The sequence below is a fragment of the Scatophagus argus genome, chromosome 11, assembly GCF_020382885.2.
Source record: "Scatophagus argus isolate fScaArg1 chromosome 11, fScaArg1.pri, whole genome shotgun sequence".
Taxonomy (NCBI): Eukaryota; Metazoa; Chordata; class Actinopteri; family Scatophagidae; genus Scatophagus; species Scatophagus argus.
Window position 1 is genome coordinate 15,206,347 of NC_058503.1, and position 26,081 is coordinate 15,232,427.

The 26,081-nt window shown below is 39.5% G+C and overlaps 1 protein-coding gene and 1 long non-coding RNA gene across 5 annotated transcripts in view; both read left to right on the forward strand.

Annotated features, from left to right (window-relative positions):
• LOC124067002 (receptor tyrosine-protein kinase erbB-4-like) overlaps positions 1–7,650 on the forward strand; it is a 280,015-nt gene extending 272,365 nt beyond the window's left edge. For both annotated transcript variants that reach the window (XM_046403975.1, XM_046403976.1), the window contains exon 28: positions 34–7,650. In XM_046403975.1, the coding sequence (XP_046259931.1) occupies positions 34–707 (674 nt within the window). In that variant the 3' untranslated portion in view covers positions 708–7,650. The remainder of the gene's footprint in view (positions 1–33) is intronic.
• A 4,657-nt stretch (positions 7,651–12,307) lies between these two features.
• LOC124066985 overlaps positions 12,308–26,081 on the forward strand; it is a 78,073-nt gene continuing 64,299 nt past the window's right edge. For 2 of the 3 annotated variants that reach the window (XR_006844681.1, XR_006844679.1), the window contains exon 1: positions 12,308–12,389. This is a non-coding gene — a long non-coding RNA (uncharacterized LOC124066985). Of the gene's footprint in view, positions 12,390–20,624; positions 21,503–26,081 lie in introns of those variants that run through there. The other variant, XR_006844680.1, reaches the window with a different exon arrangement.

The following is a 26,081-nucleotide window of genomic DNA, read 5'->3' on the forward strand; positions in this document are numbered from 1 at the left end:
TACATAATCTTACCATCACCTTTTATTTTCCAGACTATCTCAACCCAGTAGAGGAAAACCCGTTCGTCACACGTCGCAGGAATGGTGATGCCCATGCAATGATCGATGGAGCAGGTTGCCACACTCTGCACATGGCTGGAGCTGCTGCTGCACCGAAGAACCAGTCCGTTCATGGGGACGATGAGTATATCAATGAGCCACTGTACCTGAATACCTTCCTTAACCCTGGGGACAAAAATGGATTAGCTGGTGCAGTGTCTGTCCCTGGCCCTGTGTCCTCTGCAGCTCAATCTGTATCGCAGACAGTCAACCCATCAACATCAAGCCACACAGTCTCCTCCTCCACTGGATATGTGGTGCCCCCTGGCCATATCCCCCACCCTTCATATCCATCACACACTCTGCATCCAGGGCACTCGGGGCATCCTCTGCACTCAGGCGTCACCAGCAGCACCATCATGTTTGATAAGAAAGGCAAGAAGGCCACTTTTGACAATCCTGAATACTGGCAGCACAGTCTACCCCCGAAGTCCTCACTGCACAATCCTGAGTACCTGCAGGACTGCAGCACACGCTTCTTCTACCGGCAGAATGGACGCATTCGCCCTGCTGTGGCCGAAAACCAGGAGTACTTGTCTGAGGCTGCTATGAAAGCTGGCAATGTGTTGCCACCCCCTCCATACAGACAGAGGAACACTGTAGTGTAGTGATCCACCTGTAGCACAATGGAGGGATGACAAGAGGGATGAAGAAGGAGATGAATGGACATTGGACAGTCCTTACGTACAGTACTTCTCAACCTGCGATCTCCTTCATCCGCTCTGAACACATCTCTCTGTTATGTCTGATTGCGAGTCTTTTATGCTCACCCTAAGGTTCTGCCTTTTCTTGACAGGACTACTGGCAGCCTCACTTGACATTCAAACCATCTTTTTTAGCTCCATCCCTGGCCCTGATGTGTAAAGTAAGTAGACACAGCTCTTCAAGGTTGGTCCTTTTCTGGAGCTCACTGTCCTGCCATCTTTAGTACCAGAAAGGTACAAAAACAACACAATGAAAGGATGAAATTGGATGTTTTGTAAGAGAAAAAGGAGAAATGAACTGAGGTTAGCCCAAAGAGAGGATCGCCATGCCTTTACATGCTTTTCTTCATCCACACATGAATTACAATTCACCATGTCCTTTTGGCACATTTTCCACCCAGCTAGAACACATTAAACACACACACGCACACATTAAAGTATGCACACACATTTTTTTTTTTACTTTTGTGCAGTCTGTCAAATGACTAATGCACATGGAGTTGTGTTATGACTTACCAGCAAACATGCAGTCAGACTAAAGAGACCAGATGTGACTTGCATGCCTGCCTACACGCTTCTTTGACTTTTAAATGTTGCTGCACCAGTAATGGATTTCAAAAATTTATCACACACACAGCTCATATCATACCTAAAACATGTTAACATGCCTGCAGCATAGACATACCAATAATAACCATACACTGATTCATAAGTAAATACACACATGCACTAACAGATAAACCTGCTGCCACTTAAAATATATTCCAGAGGAGACTTTGTGCTGAAAGACAGAGTGTGCCGATAATGGCAGCCAGTGGTGCAGCGCAGAGAAAGGGTCAACGGAAAAGTAAATGTCACCACAGTTTTATGGAAAGCTGTGATATCACCCAGTAGCTGGTGGAAAGCATCCAGCAGATTATTGACATGGCTAGAATGGGATTTAAAAGGTCGACTACTCAGAGGACGACCCTTAACTTCCCACATCAGTATCCTTCTTGTTCGTCTTTCATCCAAAGAAATCCAGTCTGAAGAGCCAGCAATCCATCCACTTCAATTTTACCTTCATAAGATCATCGTAAGCAGCATCGTGACCGACATAACCAACGGCAACTGCAGAACAAGGAATAACGTTTCAAAGGAAGTGATGCTTGGGAATGGACAAACCTTTTAATGGGGAAAACTGAACATGAGGGGGCAATATATGATTTTAGAATCTCAATCAGCATTGTTTTTTTATTTGTTTGTTTGTTTTTGTTTTTAGACATCAGGGATCTGTTTACCTTGTCACCTTCTCTTACATTTACTCTTACACAAACAGCCACAAAAGAGCACTGTGCAGATGGCTAACACTGCTGAGCTGTAAATAAACCAATTACATGTCATTTGAAGACAGGCACAAATCTGGAAAAACAAAAAAAGCTCAGTGGATGTCTGGAGCAATGTTAAAGTACATCAAAAGACGAGGATAATGGATCTGCAAAAGATCTTTGCAGCTCTCAGTCTTCAGTTTTATGTGATAAAAAACAAACCCTTGACCACATATTCACCACTACAGGGCCTTGCTCTGTCCCCTAGAGGTTAAGGTGGTTCAGAAAAAGTGTCTGCCAGAACTGTCTAAGAAGGCCTCCTCCACATTTTAACCACTGAACAACCGTGGGAAAATGGGACATCGTCTTTTGTAGAAGTGTTTGACATTAATGGTAAGACATCACAAGTTATCACTGAATCCACTGAAGGTTAGCTTTCTGTACTGATATAATACAGCCAGATGCCACAGTAATCTCTGATGGAGACCACTAGCATCTGTCGTCAAATGACTCTGAAGCCTAATTTCGGCTGGGGTTGATAATTCAATAGCACTCAAGGTTCTGCCACAGCCAAATGATTTTGCTGTTATTCTCGCTCTAAGCGGCAATTTATTTTTTCTCATCATGTTGCAGATATAATTTACAGAGAGAAAATAGTTAGTTTCCACTGCACTGAGGCTTCATGTTATGTGTTTCATCAGACATTTTACTAACAAAGGCACATCCCCACTCTTAAGAATATCATAATATTAAATTGTGATGTTGGATGATTTCAAACAATGTACAATATCAGCTGATAGAAATTTAACCAGTTCTGACTCTATTTAACCGCTAAAATCAAGACTTTTGGTTTGTGATGCAGGCTTTCTGTTAAAAAATTATATCTCAAGCCTTAGCCAGGGATCATCCTGATAGTGCCATCAGTGTCATCACTAGAGTAATTTTCTAAGACTTTGGAAAGCTCCCTCCAGAACTACACAGGACATTACACAGCTGTTTTCATTCACAGGCCGAGTAGCACAGCTCATTAGGAGTAAAAGTGATGGCATGCTCCTTTAACCAGACATTTGCAGCTATAAAAACTTTCTAAGTTGAATTTCCAAAAAATTTTGTACATCGTGAAGTGACATCACAATATAAATCTAGTGGTATAGATTGATATAAAATTCTATTTTATATCACCCACCCATAGGTGATAATGTCATGAAATTTGGAGACCGACTTATGCCTGCGCGTGCCTCACTTCTGACCTACCAATACACAAACACTGTTACACAACATTGTGCCTCTACATTGAAAATACCAGGCGGTGGGAAGTGTCACACAAGCAGTGCTGATGATTTATTGTCCAAAACACAGATGTTGCCCTGGTGCAGTGTTTTCTTCCCTTCTCAGGTTTTACAGGGGATAATAATCATCCAGTTGAGCTCCAGCTGAGGCACAAGTTACCACATCATAAAGGGACATCAAGCCTACTGGCATAAAAGTATAATGGAGGACAGATTAGTGCCATGATACAACAGTAGATGTCCTGCTGAAATGTCAGACTCAGTAGAAATGTGATTATTACAGGGGGTTTGAATTGTCACTGGTCAAGTGTCATTTACTTAGGTCTGTTTCTAACATGATTTAACTGTTCTAGACCTGTTCTCTTACATATACTGAGATCTTCGTTGTTCTGTTGATTTCATATTTACTAGTTTAAGCTTACACTTTCTTGTGTGTGAACGGGTGCAATGAAAGTGTCCTCTTCCTGTTTTTAGACTTGAAAGTCAGTTACATAAAGCTCCTCTTTACCATCACCCACAAGATATTAGTTGTATTGCTTGTAGACTACTGTACAGCAAAGTGCAATGACAACAGTGGAGAGTCACCCAGAGGGTTTGTAATGGATCTCTGTGGAAAAATAAAGCCAATCTTCTTGAGGAGAAAACCTGCTGGCGCTCTCAGCCAGCAAGCGTCACAAGGGGCTTTTAGCTTTTTGAATGCTAATTCAACCACTTTCCCTTGTTGTTCTGCGGGGAAATCATGTTACCCAACATCTCACCAAGCGCACCAGCTGAGAAACTCCGCACGACAGGCAATAGGTTGTAATCCTGCAGAGGGGTTAAAAATACGGTATTAGCATTCCAGAAATGTTACCCGACCAATGCATCAATGTTACAAAAGCTAGCAGGGGAGAAGGTGCAAGCACACTGTAACTGGCAGAGGAGACCAAAGTTGATTACCTTACTTTCTCCTCAGAGGTGACTATAGAATTGTAGTATGTAGCAAACACTGTTCTGCAGCTGAAGCAGTGAAAACCGAAAGAGCAGCTATGTGTGGAGGGAATACAAACAAAGACTAAAATAATTTGAAGGGGGGTTGTGATTGTGGTCAAATGTTAACATGAATCTTAGTTTCTTGTTAAAAGATATAACAGAGGTACAGACTCTAAGGTACAACAGTTCTTACTTAAAGGAGCACAATAACTCCCTCTCAATATTGACTGCTCATCCAGTAAATTGGCCTTACTGTGCAGTTCTATTTATTTTGTGCATCTACTTTCGTTTTAAACAAATGTTATCACAAGGTTTGTAAATGGCATGTAAAGTTTTATTTTTACTCTCATTTTTGCTCTTCAGGGTGTCATTGTGGCAGCAGAGAGGGTTTTTTTATGTGCAGTTTGAATGCTTCATCATCTTATGACTGTGATGTTCTCTAATCAACTCTAAAGTGATTACTAGCTATGTCCCAGCTCAGGGGCTTTGGAGCAGCTGAGGTCCAGGCTGAACCTGCATGTCATTGGCAAATGAGACAAGATTAACAAAGACTAAACTAGTGTTGCATTCAGGTGTTCTAAAGCTTCCTATCGTGAATTTCCTATCATGCAGTTGCCCTCAGAGTGCCTCTGACATTGAAATGCTGGTGGTTAACTGGTACCTGACAAGGTTAGACCACATTAATAGTAAAAATATCCATGTAATTTCTCCTGTAATTAACATGTGCAGGCCACAAACAAGAACAAACAGCAGAGTTCATCAGTTAATGTATATGATTAACATATGTCTCACAAGGTGTCAGAAGTTACAGTTTACAACTTAAATGCTGACTGTTGCACAAGTGCTTGACAGATATTATAGGCTGAAAATGATAAGACAATTGTGTCCTCCAAATGAAAGCCAGACACATTTTGGACAGCCCTTGTTGGACAGTTGAAACACACACAGCCTAGAAAATTAGGACTTTTGGAGGGTCCAGCCCCTGAACTGGGACACAGTGACTTTATTTATAGAGTGTGCTCTATTTCACTTTTTTATGCTCTGACCATTCATATCATGGGGATATATTTCACAGCATCGGTAATATCAGTCCACCTGTAGTCTTACTGCACTGGATAAACATATGTTATATTTATGAGAACTTCACTATCATTACTCAAATTGAGATAGTTTTGGACAGCGCATCTCAAACAAATCACAGTTTTTTTAAAAGGGAAACCATAAAGCAGCTGACAAACTCATACCCTACCATTGCAATAGAATCCAACTGTGAATGACTGTCATACTCTAATTTTACACCCATTCATGTGTACATTCTACCATGCCATGATAACAGGGGTAGATGACACTGGTTGAGTAAGCACAGTTTACAATGTATTGAACTGATGGTAAAACTGTAAAATGGAATTAATAACTGTCTTTTAACCAGATGACAAAGACATTTAGCTAATGGGTCACTCAACAGTTTTACCATTTTGAAAAAGTAAAATTAATAAAAAGTGGATAGTATTTTTATAGGTAGATAAAAGATGGCCAGGTGCATCTGTAAATAGGACAATGATGCCTCTTTTTAAAGCTGAAGATTTTTGTTTGTTTTTATTTCTCCTAGCATCATTGCATTTTTAGTGGTCTACTGTACCTTTATTTTTTTTCTTTGGGGAATATCTTTTCTGTATGTATATAAATATATATACAGTATACATATATATATATATATGTATATATATTCTGTAAATGTAATTTGAAAAGTGAACTCTGATTTTGAAAACGCTTGCAGGGTCTGTTGTCACCCCCACCCCATCATTTCCCCTGTGGTCGTGAGATTGTGTTTTTAGCACAACTTGGTGGACTTTGTGTTTTGACCTCTGCTCTTGCTCACTTTGTAGGAGTGAATTTATTTTCTTTTTAACTGGATGTAGTATACCTCCACTACTCTTCACACTTCTCTCAGTATTATCCACTTCTTTTTTTAAAGATTTTGTACACTCTTAAAATGCTGTTGCAATACTAATGAATATTCAATATTTTATCGCCCTTTTCTCTCAGTGTTTTCCTAACCAATGTTATTAATCCACCAGTGTCACTTTACACTCTGAGTTTTAAGGACCTATACTATATTTCCTTGAGTCATTTAATTTCCATTTGCACTGAATTCAGTCATTGTTTACTTTCAGATAATATCCAGCTCTTCATACATTTGGGGCAATACCAAATGTAGGGGGCAATACCAATTCATACACCTGTAGCAATATCATGTTACAGCTCCCAGAGTGATTTCATGGTGTTTGATAGACAAAAAGGAAGACAGTTTGCATGGGCTGGCCTGACCATTTAAATAACTGATATTTGCTTGTATAGAGTTTATTAGGTAAGCTTTTCTAGCTTCATCAGGACTTCGATGTTTGCTCTTTTCCTAAAGTCACAGTTTAAAAGGGAGATAATAGTTCCATTTCACAGGACCTTCAAAAGTTTGGCCCATTTGTCACCTTACCTAATATTTGATATGAGAACTGGCACCAAAATCATCACATCTTCTGTCTTCTTTGTGACATTGTTGTAAATGTGTCAGCAGTGATCAAGCAGTGCGTCTCAATTCTGATATCAAGTGCTGCTGATGCTTACTAAAGCTGAATGATTGAATGTTAAATGTACTATCTAAACCTATCAGGGAAAAGGGAATTGTAGGAAAAGTTTATTGACGCACAATTTCACAATTGGAAAATACTTTCAGTTGTATTAGATACTTCAATAGTAGAATTCTCAAGCACAACTTGTGTTGTTTATGCAGGAAGTCAGTCAGACGATTACAGGTTTTTGTGCTGTTTTCTGATAATGCTGTAGACTCTAGTGTACAGTACACATGCACTGTACTGGCATTTGAACAGATGGTTTTGGTGGCAATCTTGTCCTTTACAATATAGAGCATTTACATTTATATTCGGTGAAGAGGTCAGTTTGGCAAGCTTCTCAAAAGTCCACATCTGTTTAAAACTACGCTGAAGTTTGGAAGAAAGTATATTTTATTGTAAAAATGATCAGAAACTATCATTGCTTTGTATCGTCTCATCAGAATGATTGAGAACTAAGTTTTATAGACCATATCTTGTCGCGTATTAGCAGTTTCAAGAGTACTCTCTTCACTGAATTTACACATTTCCCAAGCTAGAACATTTAAATACGTATGCCCTCTGTTTTGTTACATGAATCTGTCAAAACTATATTTTTAAGTCAATATGAATAAAGATCAGTCAATATTTAAAAATGGATTGTTCTCATTTTCCAGGCCTTAACATTGTTGTAAGTGTTGTGTTATTATGAAGTGGTAAAAGTGGGATGCCAACAGGAAGACCCCAGGACACAACCTCAATATCCCAAATGGACCCCAATGGAAATTAAAACCTTGCTGGATTTGATCCTTAATCCTACAGGATCCTACTGGAGTATACACAGCAGGCCTACCCAAATTTGACCACAATGGAAATCCAGTGGGTCACCATTTCACAGTGATCATAATGTCAGCAATGATGATCATGTGTCACTCTTATTCATTCAAATTTGTTGGTAGTTTTTTTGCAGAAATAGAAGAATGGAAAAATCAGAGTGGTTATAAATCATTCAATGTTTCTTTCAAATTGATTGGCTTCAGTGTGGCCATCTGTCTTTATCCCCCTCTGGATGGAAGTCAGTGCTACTTCTAATTCAGCCCTTATAGTTTTGAGGGCCCTTTACACCTACTTATTTTAAATGCCAGCCTGCTTTCGAGTAGTTCAGCCAGACACATGGGAGTGTTGTGTAGCCTGTAGCAATTGCATGACATCTGCCCAGATGAGGCCAGGCTATAAACGTCTCTTGTCATTCAGCAGATTATGTCTTTGGGTTAGAAAGAGCGAGGAGTCAGACAGTACAGTAGCTCCACTCCCATCAGCCCAACCTCTATTCTTCATTGCATTTTTTTTTTTTCACATTTAAAGCTGCTCTCACATACACACAAACTTGTACACTTGCAGAAAAATCACACAGGAGCACCATAATAAAGTGTCATTACTTCTGACACTTGCTCATGCATGATAGATGTGTCTCTTTTCCAGCTGATGACATTTTATGGCATTATCATAGGAAATCCAATAACGAGATCAGCATCTTGGAGCCTTTGCCCCATGCAAAGTCAAATCACTTGCCTTAAGATGGTAATAGAGTGTGAGGGAATCAATCTGTCTCTGTCTCCCCCTCACTCTCACATGCCAACCCCCCCTGACAAAGTGTATGGATTTTTACCTGATATGAGGGATGATCGGCGCGGTTGAATGTAAATGATCTTAAATGTCTTTAGGTGAATCGATTGACCAACACTTCTCAGCGAATAAAAGTGAATGCAGTATTTGACAGTGCATCAGTCTTTACCATAACACCTCTACAGCACAACAAAAACATTTTGCTGTCTGCATGTTTCCATGTGCAGCTTTTTTTTATTAAAATGCATTGATATAAACACTACCAAAGACAGAACTCTAAGAATTGGCTGCAAGCCATAACTGCAGTTGTGCTTGCTCCAACAAGAAGTCATTTTTCACAGTATACCATTTTGTGTCATGTAAACACTGTTTTCACTGCCTTAACCTGGATTACTGAACCAATTGTCACAGCAACTGAACTGTACAGCCTTTAGTGTAGCTGGGACATAATGTGGATGCTTCATCAGAGCATATGGTTTCTTGTCACACAGCAGATTCGGACGATCACCTGATGCAACTGTTTGCATTTTAAATGACAGAAGAGTGTGACGCCAAAGCTCTAAAACTTATTTTGTCTTGCTCCCACAGTTTTGGCATTGCTATCTCTTTTTCTCAGAGAGGCAGTGGTGAGGGCGGCTGCCTCTAAATCCTGGCATTTTGGCAGCCTCTGATTGAATGGACTGTACAAAGCCTACTAAGCAGCGTTGCGATCCCCCTTGAGAGCTTTCATTATAGAACAGCATATTGGATTCTCTTTACAGGCTGTCTGTCTCTGGAGGCTACAGTGTCTCCAGGAATGCACACACATACACAGAGCATCATATTAAACAACATGTAGACAAGCAGCAGATAAATCCTGCCTGATTCTTCATGAATCTGTTTTCTCACAGAGCAGACACAATAAATGCACCCTGATTCTGTTACTGCCAGTATTTCACATGCCCTCTACAGTAAGCGACCCACTAGTGAATCGGCCTTGAAACGTATGCAGGTGCTCAGTTATTTGCATGTTTTCTTAAACACACACACACCTGTAGATCTATGGTGGGATGCAATTACAAGAGCTGCATTTTAAGCTTCAAGGTTCTTCTAGTTGGTTTTACATAAAGCATTAGATCCTGGTGAAAACAACAACAACAACAAGCAACAATGAATTTTAATTAACTTAGATAGGTGAATTTGTTTTACCAACCAATAGCAATCAATCCTACCTATGGATGAATATACTGTGTGACAGGTCAGAACTTTTTCCAGCTGTCCCAATGGTAAATTGCAAAAGAAAAACCCAGTGACCAAAAAAGCATTGTGTCTGATCGTCTCAGTGCATCTCATAAAAGGTACAAGATTAATTGCTATCCCTTTTTGGAGAGAAATTACTGGCAGTTTTTTTGAGCTCCAGGCTCATTCATAGAAGCCCCATTCATTTTTACTGAATTTACTGAAATTTTTTTCAATGATGGTTCAAATCACAGCTGTGAAATGTTTTTTACTCACAAAATCCTAAATTTCAAGGGTTTACCGCTGCCTCTTTGACAGCTCAACTATCCAAGTTAGCAAGATTTCTTAAAATTAGCCTTCATAGAGACACCTTGATAATTTCTCCTCATCCATCCATCCATTTTCTATACCGCTTATCCGTCAGGGTCGCGGGGGAGCTGGAGCCTATCCCAGCTGACTACGGGCGAGAGGCGGGGTTCACCCTGGACTGGTCGCCAGTCAATCGCAGGGCCACCACACACTCTCACACTCAATTAACCTAACGTGCATGTTTTTGGTACTGTAGGAGGAAGCTGGAGTACCCGCAGAAAACCCACGCAGGCACAGGGAGAACATGCAAACTCCACATAGAAGGGCCCAGACCAGGATTCGAACCTGGAACCCTCTTGCTATGAGGCGACAGTGCTAACCACCGCCCTATTTCTCCTCGTGCTTTTATAAATTATGTAATTTTTCTAAATGTTATTTCTAAAATTACATTGCAGATATACGTCATTTGTAGTCACCCAAGATGGATGAGTGCTTTGCTTCCAGTTGATCAGCTTTCCCCTTCATTTTAGCTCATGTGTAGCTAGCAAGTGACAAAGACAATCGCTGCCATGAATTATGTTATCTTTTTCAGCGACAAATCCACAGCATGTTAACTTTACTGAGGACTATGAACAGGTTGTTGAGAACCTAATATCATCAGTTGATGTCATTGTTTCTAAGCAGCAACACACAAAAAACAAAAAAGCTTCTCTCCTTTGTAAGCTTCATCAGAAAAAGGCAGTGTAAGTCACCTGATGTTGTTCAGCCTTCAAAATATATTTTGCACTGTAATTAGGCCTCAGTTAAAGGGAGAGGTCCAAGTCAGAGAGGGATTTGTGCTGTGAATGTGCCAAATTAGACGTAAGATGTACAATTGAAGTCACAGGTTTTAGACAGAAGGCAGAAGGGACACCCACCATTAAATTCAGTGGGTTCAGGAAAAAGAAATTTTGTGTTTACCCAGTGGAAAATGTTGTTCACAACAACCTTTTCTCATCAGAAATAAATCATCTTCCTATCTAATTACTTAATTCTGACCTGTTTCTCCTAAACCCAACCTTCAGAGAGAAAAGGAGCAAATAAATAAATAAAATCCAGTTGGAGAATTATGCAAATAAACCAATGTTAATGATGAGATGGCACTAGTTGTACTATTTGTTGCAAATGAAATTCTGTTTTTAGACAGAAGAGAGTGGAATCTAGTAGATTTTCAGTTTAAATTTTTCACTAAGGACCCAAAAGGCAAAATAGGATCATTGTGGCACAGTCAACGCAGTTCAAGCACCTTCGTGGACACATTGCTGTTCTCTGTGTGTGGCATTGCCAATTGTTACTAACTGAGGTCAATGCCATCTTTGAAATTTAATTTCAGAGAAATTGAATTTTGCAAAATGCACTCAACGCTCCATTCGTATTATTATGACTTTTTACTCTCAAGGTTTTAAACACAGGACGTCAATTTGGTTATTTTCACAGTGTAGTGTGTAAGATCCAAAATGGCTTATTCCGTTCACCGCTGCAACATTAAAAAACGATCCTATGCTATTAATATGGAGCCCACCTACTTCGAGTTCAAGCCAACCAATCACAGGGCTCCAAACTGAGATTAAGCTACATATCTGAAATGAGTCATTACCAGTAAATACATATTATTATTATTATTATTATAAATTATGCGACCAGTGAAAACCACTGGTGAATATGTTCTGAGTGGCAGCAACAACAATAACAACAACAATATCGAAAACTCTCAGGACCTCAACGGCCCACAGTCCTCTTGTCAATCAGCCTGCACTATCAGCACTGTCCTGAGCGGAGCAATGGCAGCCGATCAAGCTAGCTACATGTAGTCATCCGTAACTTTAAATAACAGCAAAACAAAGTATTTTGACTCAGTCTGTCAACAGAAAAAAAATGACAAAGACAACCGTCGCTCTCAAAGCTGCGCCGTGATTTGTGCTGATACTCCCACCAGCTTGAGTAGACCGACTTGTATGCTAACAAATTAACCTGCCAAGGTAACGTTAGCTATTTTCTCAGCCATGGTAAAGACCTCCGAATGAAGTGTGTTTTACATGGGACAAATTTCCAATTCTGCATGGTGTCCTCCAGGCCTTTGTCACCCTGTGCAGCCAAGTGTCGGCCTAAAAGTGACATCCCTTTTCTCAACGTTGATCATCAGTGGCATCAGTGGGGGAAGAGACTGAACTTATGTTTTATCTATGAAAAGGAACTGACTAAAGTGGACTGCCATAACAGGTAAGTCTTTTACATTCTTTGTCTTCTTTGTGTTGGCTGTTTGTTGCGCAAACGAGCGCAGGTTTTATGGTTCCCGCGAACTGCGTGTGTTCGGTTGTAACGTAACGCAGTCTGGCTGTTAGGCTAACGTTACGCTCTCGGTGGATGTGACCTGTTACCGTTGTGTCCGGTGTGCACGTTGATTTGTTTTGACTTGAAGTTCTCTGAATTGAATGTATTCGTTTGGTTCTGGACACCTTTCAGACTCGCAGTGTTTCTTGCTTTAATGACTGGGTTTGTGTTGTCTCTATGTGGCTTCCTGCCGGACAGACCCACTTCCAGCCTACTGAGACTCTGGTGCTGATGCCACCTCGATGACTTTTTTTTGTTCATGTTGACTTTACATTTAGGGGTCCAATGATGTCCAGTTTATTATGGGTATTTTCTAAAAATCAGGATTATTATCTCATTTTTTCCTTTTTTTTCCCCTTGTGGATTTAATATTCTATTCATTTCATATTCATATTGCTCTGCTTTCCAATTGTTGTCACTTGTGGCTGATGATTGCTCCTTATACAAATGCATTGCTGCCTCGGGCTGTAGATGGTGGCCTTTATTTTACATATTATCTGCACGGCTTAATGTTAACTCGTGTTTGTTTATTTTGTTTGACTTTGCTAGTTTCCAAGCCCAGTATGATTAGATCCATTACATTATTGTTAAACACAGTCAAGTATACAGTTTCTCCAAATATGTAGAAAAGTGGCCATATTGTGATAATAAGAGTCGCTAATTAAGTTGTATGTAAGAGCATCCTCTTACATTAAAGATTAATCAAGGACACAGCAGGCAAACGAGCATTTCCTCTTGTCTGCAAAGTTAATGGCAACAAAGTAATATTTTAAAACGACTTTCTCTCCTAGCATATACTAATAACATGTGAACAGAGTGATAAATGAGGCCAATTGTGGGCAATGCTGCATTTTAATTAAGCAGCAGTCTTAAGCGAGCAGGCATCATTGTTAAAGTCAACTCTCCATTGCAATTATGCTGCTCTATTCATGTGTAACATAATGGCTTGATGACAGTTCTTTGTTGGCTTACAGTGGAAGCATAATTGTGTTCTTTCACACATAAAAATGGCACATCTCAATTTTCTTTTCTGACTCTAAGTAACATTGCCAGTGAACTTCAAATCGACATAGACTGTATGTTGCTTGTCAAATTTTATTAATGTCACTGACCTCCTTGAGGATGTTGATTGTTTGACAGAACTGAAGGATTGACTTTGTTGTTCTAACAACCCTCAGGAGAATAAAACTAATGTTTTGAAAGTTTTCAAAAGTAAAAATAGAGTCTAATCTATATCTATCCTATCTATATCTCTTTTATAACATGTAACACAGCAAGCCTCACACACATCTTGCACAAATTGCTAATGTTAAATACCTAACATAGATCAGTGGTTTACAGGGTCATTAATAGTTGAAGTCATACCTACAGATATGGGCGAGGTTTGACGTGATGATGGTGAGTGCTTTTGACACATCACAGTGGTTATAGCTAAAGGCTTTAAATGAAGTCACGCTAAGAGCTAAATTAAGACTGGCTTAACTCTGGATATGAATCTTGTCCTTGTAAAACCAGCCCACAGTTGTTTATGTGATTGCCTCTGATGGAGGACTTGACGCTGTTCGAGGCCTGCAGTACGCTGTGGCATATTAGGAACATGTTGAGAAAATCTTTTTTTTTATCAGATCACCTCTTCTGATTGACCTTTATGGAGACAACCGATCAAACTATCTGGAGGGAATATCAGACGATAATAATCTGTGGCTGATCAGTTGGAGCACCCTTAGGCAAAATGCAAACATGCTGATGATTTGCGCTCTTACTGTTGTAGTTTAGCACTTTACCATGCTAACATTTGTTAATTAGCACAAAGTACACAGAGGCTTACTGAAATGTCATTCGTTTTGCAGTCATAAACCAAAGTATTGGATAACGTGAAATTTGACCTACTCATGCTCTTCGGTCATTAAGGATCTGGGCATTCAATAGTCGTTGAGATATTTTAGTGTGTGTTAAAAAGTGGACTGACCAGCAGACTGACATTGCCATCCCTAACCATGCTAATGGAACAGCAGCTGTGTGTCTAAAAACAAATTCACTGGGATGTTGAAATACAATTTCAGATTCATATTTACATTCTCAAGTTAAATACTAATTTTGGTTATGACCTTTCTTTTGGCTCAAATATTTTTAACTTTTAAACTTTTAAATCACAATATCCAAAAACCTGAAACTTCCACGCTGTTTTTGTCTTTCGCTTTCATAGATAGATAGATACTTTATTGATCCCCAGGGGAATTCAAGGATCTCACAGGAAGAACAGGAAGAGCCCTATTCATCTTGGAGACCATATAATGGTTCTCTTAGCTATACTATCGCAGTACATTATGTCCTATTCTGACATTTGCGTTGCAAAATGTTGACTGTGAAAGTATCATGTAACAAGGGAGTTTATTTGGCCTTAATGAAGATCTCTACTCAGTCCACTTAACATTAAGCCCAAATAAAGAACTCACAGACCTCCACCCCTCAGAGCAGTGAGTGAAGACTGTGTATTTGTGGGAGAAATAGGTGGTTAATGGGAATAGACTTTGGGTGTGTGTGTATGGGTGTGTGTGTGTGTGTCTGTCTTTTCCCTTTTCCACATGTGCTTCAAACTGGATTTTTCATCTTGGTTCAACTCATGTTACATTCATGCAATAATGCGAGGACACGAAAACAACAAGAGATTGTTGTCTGACAAGAATACACAGGACATGATCAAAGTAGGGCTGATTACAGCTATTATGCATCCAACATGTTTGACTGTGTGTGTGTGTGTGTGTTTGTGTGGGTGGGTAGGAATCTTCTTTGAATCTACGTTCAAATGACAGTATGACAATCAGTGCACGGCCATTGGCAGAAACTAGAGCTCCATCAATGAGTGTATAGTTATTGCGTTCGCTAAGACAGTCTGTACTGATTGGTCATGTAGGCTTTCTACATGTTTCATCTCCGTGCCAGAAAAGGAGCTGATGATTGATCACTCCATGTTCTTAACAAACAACTGAGCTTGCTGTTGCTAGAAGAAACACATTATGTCATGCAGAGTGTGTCATTACCCTTTTAACCATCTTCGTTCATGATGCAATTTGATTTTTTTTCTTTTCAGCATAACAAGCTGACTGTATTTCCCTTTATTTTTTAGCAGCTGCTTGGATCTGTGAACCAGAAAACATATGGCAAGTCCCTTCCTGACCTCGTCTTTGTGCCATTTTTGCTTCTTATTAGATCAGTTGTTTTTGAAAAGCTTTGAAATCCTCCCACATTCATCCCACTCTCATTTAGCCCTTCACATACTCAAACCACAAGGGCCACTGGAGGCTGACTGGAGGCTGAAGATGCGTAGTAGATGGTTGTAGAGTAGAGGCAGAGCATGAGAGTCTGATGGGAGGGCTGAGAGGAAGGCCAGATCACCTAAACAGTTCAGACCGTAATCTTCTGTTGCTCTCGATCTACAACCACTCTCTGCTGAATGGCTTCCGCTAAGATGTAATGACCCTGACCCTGTGTCAGGTTGACGGTTGAGCTTCAGTGAGCTTCTGTGTCCCTAGTTCTTGCGGTGTGTCCTGCTGTTTGACTGTATATAAGAGGATTGCCCCCTGGTGTCAGGCTCCGGTATAGGTCATAAATCCGTCCCTCTCTGTGATAGGGGAAGGAGGGGAAGGGACACAGGCCAAACTAAAAACTGAAAGTACACATTAAATACATTTTTTCTCAAAGTTTCTGTCATTTTAGGTAGTTCTTATCACACATTGAAGTGTTCATTTTTCTGATAAGTTTTGTTTTAATTAGTTATATGATGCTATAAAGGGGGCTCCAAATGACAGTGCCAGTGCAAGATGGCAGCACTCAGATCCAGGATATTTTGGCTTCCCATTTGTACAGTGTTAGGAGCTGGAGACACATCGTAGAGACTGTTAATAGTCTCTCTCAAAGGTGTCTGCATGGTTAAATTTACTTGAGCGGGTCAAATGTATAAGCAGGCTTTTATCCTAACCAGGCACAGCAATAGTTCATTATAGCACCTTCGACACAGGAGATCAAATCAGAACAAAGAAAGTTTCACTGCAACAAAAATCTTCAGTCTCCAAAATTATCATAGTTGAAAACTTCAATAGAGGTAATAGCTTTCTGGTGTGTTTTATAGAGTTGTCTAAGGCTTTTCTCACCAGAAAAAAACAACAATGCGTTGGTTATTTCTTCACTTGCCTCATTTTTTTCTGACTGCTCCTCTGACATAATGACTTCTCTCAAAAGAAAAGAAGAACTCAAGAAATTTTAGTCCTTAGGGAAGACATTGGGTTGGGTGGCTGAGTACCATCAGTCACATTGGTTTGTTTTCAGGCGTTCATATGAATATCGTTAATACATTTTGGAAGGCAATTACTTTTTGTTAAGAAATCAGAGCTTATTGTTTGTTTATCTCTTTGTTCAGCAAGGAACTACAGCAGTTGTTTCATGTTTCTCATGTAATTAGAGACAGGTTGAAATGAACATGAAATGAAGATTTGTTATGCTTGCGAATGACACAGTCAATGTACTGACTATTCTGATATTACAAGATGACATCCATGTAATTAGCTAGCAGTTAGCGTCACTCAGGTCAAATTCAAGATGGTACAAACAGTATATTGACTTAAAATTGAGATTAAGAGATTATGCAGTGCTATAAAATCACACTGCACCATACAAATAAAGAATACTTACTTTAATGGAAGATTTGAAAAGAAATATTGGTACAAATTCATTTAGTCAAGCGATATTATACTTTGAAGAGACACAAGGTATTGCTTTATAGTCTGCTGGGTACTGCAGCTGTGACTGCACTGTTTGTCCTTCACCTGTGTGATTTAGCAAACACAACCTACTTTGAAAGTCAGTGGAAAGCACATTCAAAATCAGAAATGCTCACATTACAGTCACATGCAACGCAGAGAAGGTGCCCCATTGGCGCAAAGCAATTACAAAACCAACACACACACACACACACAAAGCAATAGTCCGCAGGCAACCAAAGAGAGACAAATTACCTTCCTGTCAGATAAAATCAGACTCGACATCATTTAATTAATTTCAGCGTATATTAGCATTTCTTATTGTGATTTTTTTTCCTCTTTTTGCTGTGTCTCTGTCCTCCTCCCAGCGTTGTCCTGAGGAAAGCATCAGTTTGAAAAATGATCAGCTTTTTTTTCTGTCTGCTTTTCCAGACACCTTCCCTCCATATCTCACTTGTCCCTTTTAATATCAACAGTGCTGTTGTGTATGAGATGTGCTTGGCCTAAAGGTGTAATTTAATGATCCCCGTCGAACATATTTTAAAGCACATATAAAAATTTGCGTGTGTGTGTCTGACATGGTTTTTGCTGAAAAAAAATATATTAACCTCATTAAAAATTATATAGTGGTTGTTGGATACAACATGTCTCCTCCTTCACTGTGAAGTCCATTCTCAGTGTATGTGCACTCGGAGGCTTAAGTTTTCCATGTCAAACTTGTGTAAGCTGAGCTCTATATTGTTTGTGATGTCACAAATCCTGTAACTTGATCGGCTTTTTAAAATCAGAATTACAGCGAGCACAGAGAACACTTTTGAATTTTTTTTAAAATGAATGTGAAAACAGCCTTTAATGATAAACTCTGCACATGCATCATTCTGCACAGTGAAGCTCAAACCTGACTACAGGAACAAGAGTAAAACCACATTTTTGACTTCTGTAAAAGACTGACTGTAAAGGGAAGACAGGGGGACCTGCCCCTGCTTATAATTTTGTAGAACTAATTTTTCCTCCTAGTCCTCCTTTCCAATATTAAAGGAAAAGTGCTAAAGGGTTACATACATGTGGCGTATTATGCACCTTAATAGTATACCATTAAGAACACATCTGCTCTGTTAGTGAAAACAATAATTATAGTGGATTGTGCCAGCATTGAAATGAAAATCACGCTCTTTGGTTGGACCATTGATTTCAAAACCATTTGGGACATAAAATAATGGAGTCTTGCTAATCTGCACTCTAATCTCTCTTCCACTAGTGGCATGGTCCTGCATAATGAGGGATGTGAACCTGCTGCTGCAATACAATAGCAGCTACTAATGCACTGCAGCGACAGAATGTGTAGGCAGAGGACGCAGGGCATACATGTGAGTGTGTATGTGCTGCTGTTCCCTCACTCAGTGCGTGAACATGTGCAGTTTGTGTCATGTTGATGTGACCTTATGTTTCCCACTTTGTGCTACTATGGGGAAATTTCTAATTTCCAGTTAGTATGTGTACAGATTTCTGCATTGTAAATAATCATATATTAACATACGCCGCCTTTACAATAGTAATCACTTTTATTACCCTGGTACAAAGTTTTTGACTCCTTCACTGGACACCTGGGGTCACATCCCATCAGATACAGTCAACATTTCTTAAAAGGCACAGGAAACTTTATTTACAGTTGCACTTTCCCTGATTTATATAACTAAGCATTTGATGGACTGTGAAAATATTCTTAAATTACACACTTGAAAATCCCCTGAGGTTCTTTTGACTGTCAGCACAGAAGTCCATAACGTCAGGTTGGCAGTGGTGTCATGTTGAAAACCACATTATAGCCCTACACAACAGGAAGTCGTCGCTGGTTGCTGTAGAAAAAAATGGGAAGAATGGTGCACAGTGCAAAGCCATAACTTGAACCGATGTCTGAATCGGAATCGATGGGTCGAAGTACTGTATATTTGTGTGAGACGTTTATAAAACAGCAACAAAATAAAAGCTTCCGAGGGCACAGATCTGCACTTTCCAATAAGGAACAGTAAATACACAGCCTTCGAAAAGATAAACTCTGTATAATTTGGGACACAGGGCCAATAATAAGAACTTTCATATTGGGATGAATAAGTATTCTGTTTGTACAAAAACATTCAGTGAATCATTATGTCATTTTCTTCAATCTTGATTTTCTTTTAAACTTCAAAAAAAACAAAACAAAACACATTGGCTATTTTGCCCAAGCTTTATACAGCTTTTCGTTTGAGTACACTCAGATATGTATACTTGTTTGCCTTCATTTGCATAATCCTTGATGCAAGTAAGCACCAGCATTATAGTACCTCTTTAAATGTTGTGTGTCAGTGCAGCGTGACAGATCAACTATCCAGAGTTCTGGTCCTGGTCTGTGTATGTCATCTCATAAATGTGATCATGAATGTGTTTATTCATTCAAATATGTAGCCGAGTCTTCATCCTACCTCTATACAGTCTTTCTCTTTTTCTCTACTTTTCTCCTCTACTCTGTTTTGTTCTCACTTAATCCCCTCCAATGCACACAAAGTCACGACCAGACAGTCTTCCATCCACTCAACACCACCCAGGGATGACACTATCTGCTATCTCCCTAGCAGATTAAGGCCTTAGATTGCAGCACCATAAACAAGTACCTGATCAAAGCTCTCTGTCACGGATTATCTTCTTCAGAAACAATGTACGGTAGAATTGACACAGGTAAAGCTGCAAAAATGTCAAGGAAGCTTGGTTCTTTATTGGTTTACAGCTCAGTTGTAGGACAAAATGTGTAAAAGACATTGTCTGGTATTTGAAAGAAAGCAACAACAGCTGCACTGTAGAACCTGTAGAAATCTCACTCTGTCTGCTCTCTGTTTGTAAAGATTTCTGGTTGTGGAACTTTGTAGCTTTATACAGACTTACTATAAATACATACATTTGTTATACTAGGTGAAAACGCCACTGGACACGTTTTTAAGAATGTGAATAACAAGTAAAAAACAATCAAAAAAGCAATTTTCTAGGACATGATTATTATCATGGGCCTAACAGTATGCACACATTATGAACAGGAACATCAGAGGGGAGTGTATTTATTATTTTGGAAATGGTATTGAATTAAAAACAGGAAATGGGTTTTGTCTTGTCAACTTCTTATTTTTGTCCCGTAACCGGTGTTATTAAATGTCCTTGCAGCACACTCACAAAATATGGCAACCTTGTGATTCTGGTGTTGGTAAACAAAAAGATGCTGCACAATACAGCCATTGCCATTTGACTGTTAGCCAGCCTCAAATAAAAATTATTACAGAATAAATAAATGGAATTATTACTTATCAATTTCTTTTGCTGATTGCAGAGGGTCAAATTACATTCAGCCAGCTTCTTTCCTGTAATATTCTTTTGTATTACAAACTTTCTGGTAAATGAATATGATTGGAAGAGCATTGCCCTCTCTCCCTCAAATTAACAATAGCCAATGAGTTCTACTGTCTCCAACGAGAGGAAAATACAAAAGTGAGGAAGGACACTCTGTGCTGCCTTTTTTTCTGTCTGGAAGGGGGTGTTTCAGGATCTAATTGATGAATAGCAGCTATAACTGGGAGCTGCGTCCTTCAATTGAACTTTAATTCATATGTGCATCAATCATTTTCCCCCCTTTTACAACATAATGGATACTCACAGCTCTGATTACTGTGCATTTTGTCCTTGTGATGCGGTGTATGTGTGTGTGTGTGTGTAAGAAAGCAAGAACACTGATTTTTCATTGGAAATGGTAAACACGATACAGGGAAATCTTCCTCTTTCTTTTTCTGTCCCTTGCTCTCTCTCCCTCTGTCTCCATTATGAAGTAAACAGGGCCTCAGCTGTGCTCTTTGCACACCCCACCACTCAAATATTGAATTTTTTTGTCCTTCATGGAGACAAACCAAAGCAATGTGAAAGGGACTGCAGCAGTCTGCGGGAAAACAGAGAGAGACTATGTGTGTGTGTGTGTGTGTGTTTGTATTAATGAAAAACCTGGTCCTCAAGGTAAATCATTAAATTTCAGGGATAAAGCTGTAGTGGAGGACTTTAACATATAAATGAACGCCTGTTGTATTCAATCCCTCGCCAAACTGGGCCACTGGGCCTGAGTTGACCCCCTGCTTGGCCTATGCACACAGGCTCCAACAGAGATATCTCTCTTCTGAATTGGAAATAACGAAAAGGGATCATCGACAAATGTCTTCATCAGAAATGGAGCTGGTGAGATAAAATGTGCAAGATAATATTTATGCAGCAATAATATGTAGGAAAACTAGTTTCTTAATTCTTCTAGTACCAAGAGCAGAAGTGATTACTTTTCTTCTCATTGATACTGTGGTCTTTAATTTTCTTTCAATTTAATTTAGCCCTGGGGACACTTACTGGGTTTCTGTACTCATCCCAAGTTACTACATATGGTATATGAGTTTGGACAGACAGTTTGGACAGTCATATATAAATATGTATATGTATATATTTTTATCTCGTTTTGGAAATGTGCGTGAGTTGTCAAATTGATGAGGATTTGCTTATGTTTTGTCTGTTTACATGTGTTTTCTTCAGCTGCAGTGCATTGAGCTCCCTCGGCCAACGTAGTACACAAAGCAATGCAGGAGCAACAGCATGGCAGTTCGTAAACATTGCAAACTGAGTCTCAAAATTACAGCATATCACAAGCAAATAAGGGTGATTAAAAACGGTGGACGTTAGTCTGTAAGTTGCTCCGATGCTCCTGTGATGACTGTTATTGAAATTGGCTGAACTACTTTTGAAACAAACGGTGGTACATCCTCCTCCACTGTCGACCACTGTGATTGACTGTTTGGCTGACAGCTCTGTCTGCAGACCAGCAGGAGAGCCACTCTGTTCTACACTACCATCTTATAGTCAAACCATGAGCAAGAGGCGCACTTTTACTTTCTCTGACTGTGAAAAAATGAGTCACCTGTAGGCTGATATTGATTGCCAGATAGTCTCTTAAGGTTGATATCATGTCACAATATGAGATCTGTCTTTGATAGTATCTGAACTACCAAAGCTTTAAAAACTAGAATTAGAGCCTCACATTTTTGTTTGCCTCCATGCACCAGTCAAGTTGCAGTTTACATCACATCTGTTCAGACTCATTTAATATATGTAGTAAGTGATTAAGACTTTCTTCACATGGTGCAATAACAATCACCTGAAGCTTACTATCATTAAAATCTATGAGCCTGTTGTGGACTGCAGTGCCTTAAATATGGATGTTGATATAATTAGCTATAAATTCTAAAGAGTTTTCTCACTGTTGACTGCTCCTGCTACAAGCTAACACTAGTTGTTCTGTTGGAACAAAACAGACTCTGATGGACATTTAATCACCAAAGTACACAACAAAGGATGACATATGAGAGTAGTGGAGACCAGCACAGGGGACATAACTTCTCTCTGTGGATTTGTGGATTTTCACACAGTTTCTCGTTAGAGTGCTGCTTTTCAACTTGTAATTGGTCAGTAGTCACATGGTAAAAGTGCAGGCATGTTACTCACCAAATTAAGACTGTTAGGGTGCATACGTGCTTTCTGAACTTTAAGTGCACTCTTAAGTGTTGTGCCTCTGCCTGTTAAAAATTGATCACAATACCGATCAAGTTTATAGTTACTTGGTAGAACAGAGACAACGGCAGAGCAGCAGTTAATGTGTCTAATACATTGATAATGTCATACAATGACCAACAACCTTGCACTGCTAATAATTTATGAATAAAGCTGTTTTATATAAAGTTAGCTTTCATTTAATTACAAATTACAAGATTACCTTGACTTCCTGGATGGAGCCCACATGCAAAACCGTAATTTACATCCCCGTGTGACTGGTGGGGGGTGTGCAGCCATCGGAACTATAATTTCTAAAACATTATATCGATAAATCGGTCGACCTCTAGCATGTAGTCTGGAAATTGAAACAATAGCCTCTATTTTACATAAATCATAACAAATATCAGCCTGATTCTGCTGATGCCGCTGAGATCTTACTCTGTGTAGTTAGACCTTTTCATTCACTCTTTTATCCTCAGCATTTCTGACCATGATACCAGTTTTTCCAGAAATCAGGATCAGGTGCATGGAAATTGATTTCGTTCCCCTGCTTTGCGTAAAACCTTCAAAGGTGAGCCGGAAAACAGTGGAACACACCTTCCTATTCCAGTAACATCCTCATCAGTGTTGAAACCAGAGAAGGCACATGCACATCAAATGAGTTTTGCCTGTCAACTAGTTGCTGGCTAATGAGCTACCTAATGTAATTAATTACCGTGCCATACAAGGGTTTGACTAATGAGAGTGACCCTTTGCTGAATACAAAACCTGAATCTGATAATAGCTGTGGGTGGTGGAGGGAGTGAGGTGTGTGTTAAATGTGTGTGTAAAATCAGTTGTGTTTTGTTGTTTTGTTTTGTTTTTGTTTTTTTTTTGCTTTTTTTTTTTTTAATGACCATATTCATCAGGTCACATTTGGCTTAAAAATAGGTGTAGATTATTGCAAACAAAAAAGGGCAAAAGAAGTAGTGTGCTTCCAAGATTTGTTTGTTTGTTTGTTCCCCCAACTTTCATATAAAGCAGTATCGCCTTGTAACCAGTGTTGGGCAACTACTTATAAAATTTGACCTGATGCTAGGGTTGGCATCATCTTCTTCCACCCTACGCATCTTTATACATCAGTGTTCAAAAATAGTTCTTGTTGTCATTAGCATGGCTGTAAGGCGTCCACTGGCAATCCTGTGATGTCCTTCATTGACTCTGTGTGGCAGCTCTGATCTCAAGCGCACTATGTTTGTAGTGTGCTCAGTTGCAACACTGCCTTTTGGCATTCCGCCTCTCTCGCGTAGTCAGCTGGGATAGCCCCCCCCCGTGACACTGACGGATAAGTGGTATAAAAATGGATGGTTGAATGATCTAGGCAACCCTATCTTAAATAGAACAGGGTGTATAAATGTCTTTTTTAAAATACATTAACCTTGCTGGGGTTGAGTGTACCTTAACTCAATTCTTAAATAACTTAAAACAAAATAGGTCTGCTGGTCCAAATGAAAACCCTTCATAGAAAGATCCTTGAAAAGAGAGGGACACCCTGCCTCCACTTTTTACTGTATTTTTCCTTTGTCTCTCTGTGAGACCAAATATTGAAAGAAAGCCTTTCTTTATTGAGAGGGACTCTTTTTCGCCGGTCAAATCTGCTGTGTAGGTGACAAGAGAAGGGGAACACATTCATCCACAGCCTCATGTGTCCTTTTACATTTCCCTAGTCTATATCTCTATCTGTAAGCACAGAGGCTTGGAGAAAGTCCATTAAGGCCTATCTTAATGAAGAGGGACAGGACACAATGGCGCCCTCAGAGAGGTGAGTGGTGATCAGACAGGTAGATGAGAAGTCCAGTTCGTCCACTCATTCCCCAGTGGACGAGACAAGGCTTTGGACTCCAGCCTATGCCGATACAGCAGGACAGGCTAATGAATGGAAAGGCAGTACTGCCGGAGCCATCAACTCACCAATCTCTCATCTCACTGCTCCCACCGGTGTTTCATTAATGTACTCTCCCTTCTTTTCCCATGGCTTTGTCTGAGGTGTCTGTCCATGCCACAATAGCTATTGTTCACGCTGAAGTAGAGAGTTAGAGCTTCTCGAAGGAGAAAATAATGAGTAATTATGTGGTTTAACTGACCTCCACTCTAGTTTTCTGAGTGGAGGTTTTCCCAAGTTGTTCTTAACTGACAACAAGCCTGTCAATGAGATAAAAGACTTGCACCATCAAACACGTTTAGCTCGGTGGTAAAACATCTATTTATATGCTTACTATAGTTGCTATTTTCTACTTGTTTAAAAAGTGAATTCAGACTAGGGCTTTATATTGGCTGAAATCTGGCAATATGATACACAAATTATGATTCAATATATTGAGATATTTTGTGATACTGTAAGTAAGGCAGTATATTGATTCATAGGCCTGTGTTCTACCTGTGTTGTGTTTACACAAGCGATTTGTGCTTCTTCCTGTCTTACTTGACGTTGTTATGTTAGAAATAAATGACTGTAGATAGATTACAATACTGCTATGTAGCTGTTGCAGGTTTAAACACAACACAATATGAACCACTGCTAAAGATCTTTGCATGTAAACTGTTAATTGAAGGTCTATATACTGTTCTTTAGTATCAATACACGTGACAAAACGTAATATCACAATATTCGAGTGTACTGACATTGTCTTAAACCCTTAATTCAGGTGGAAGAATGTGCACACATTTTAAGATGGATGGATGAATACTGTGTTCCAAGATAATTGAGGGGTTATTCGCTCTTATTGGAGTTGCTCATCCAGTGCACATGCCGGGCAAAAAAACAAAACAAAAAAACAGTCAGTGCTTGTGTGTTTTTAGTGTGATTGGGCACTCAGCAAGGCTGTTCTAACTCACCATATCAAGCTTTCTTAAAGTCCCCGTAACCAATAATGCCACCGGAGTGTCATTAGCTTCTTTAATGTATTTCTACATGAAACTTAATGGTTTCAAAAGGGATTTGATTGGATGGTGAAAAAGTGCTTGTGGCTTATTAGCAAGCCCGATTCTCCGGATAACAATGAGTTTTACAGGTCTGTAGATGACTGCTTGCACTAGATCATGAGGTGAAGGACAGAGATAGGAGCTAATTAGGCCTCTTGGACCTTGTTTTGAAACACACACCGCCAACCCGTGATATTGTTCTGCTTGACAATTAGGCCCACGAGCTAATGGATCACATGGTTTTTATGATGGGATGGGTTAG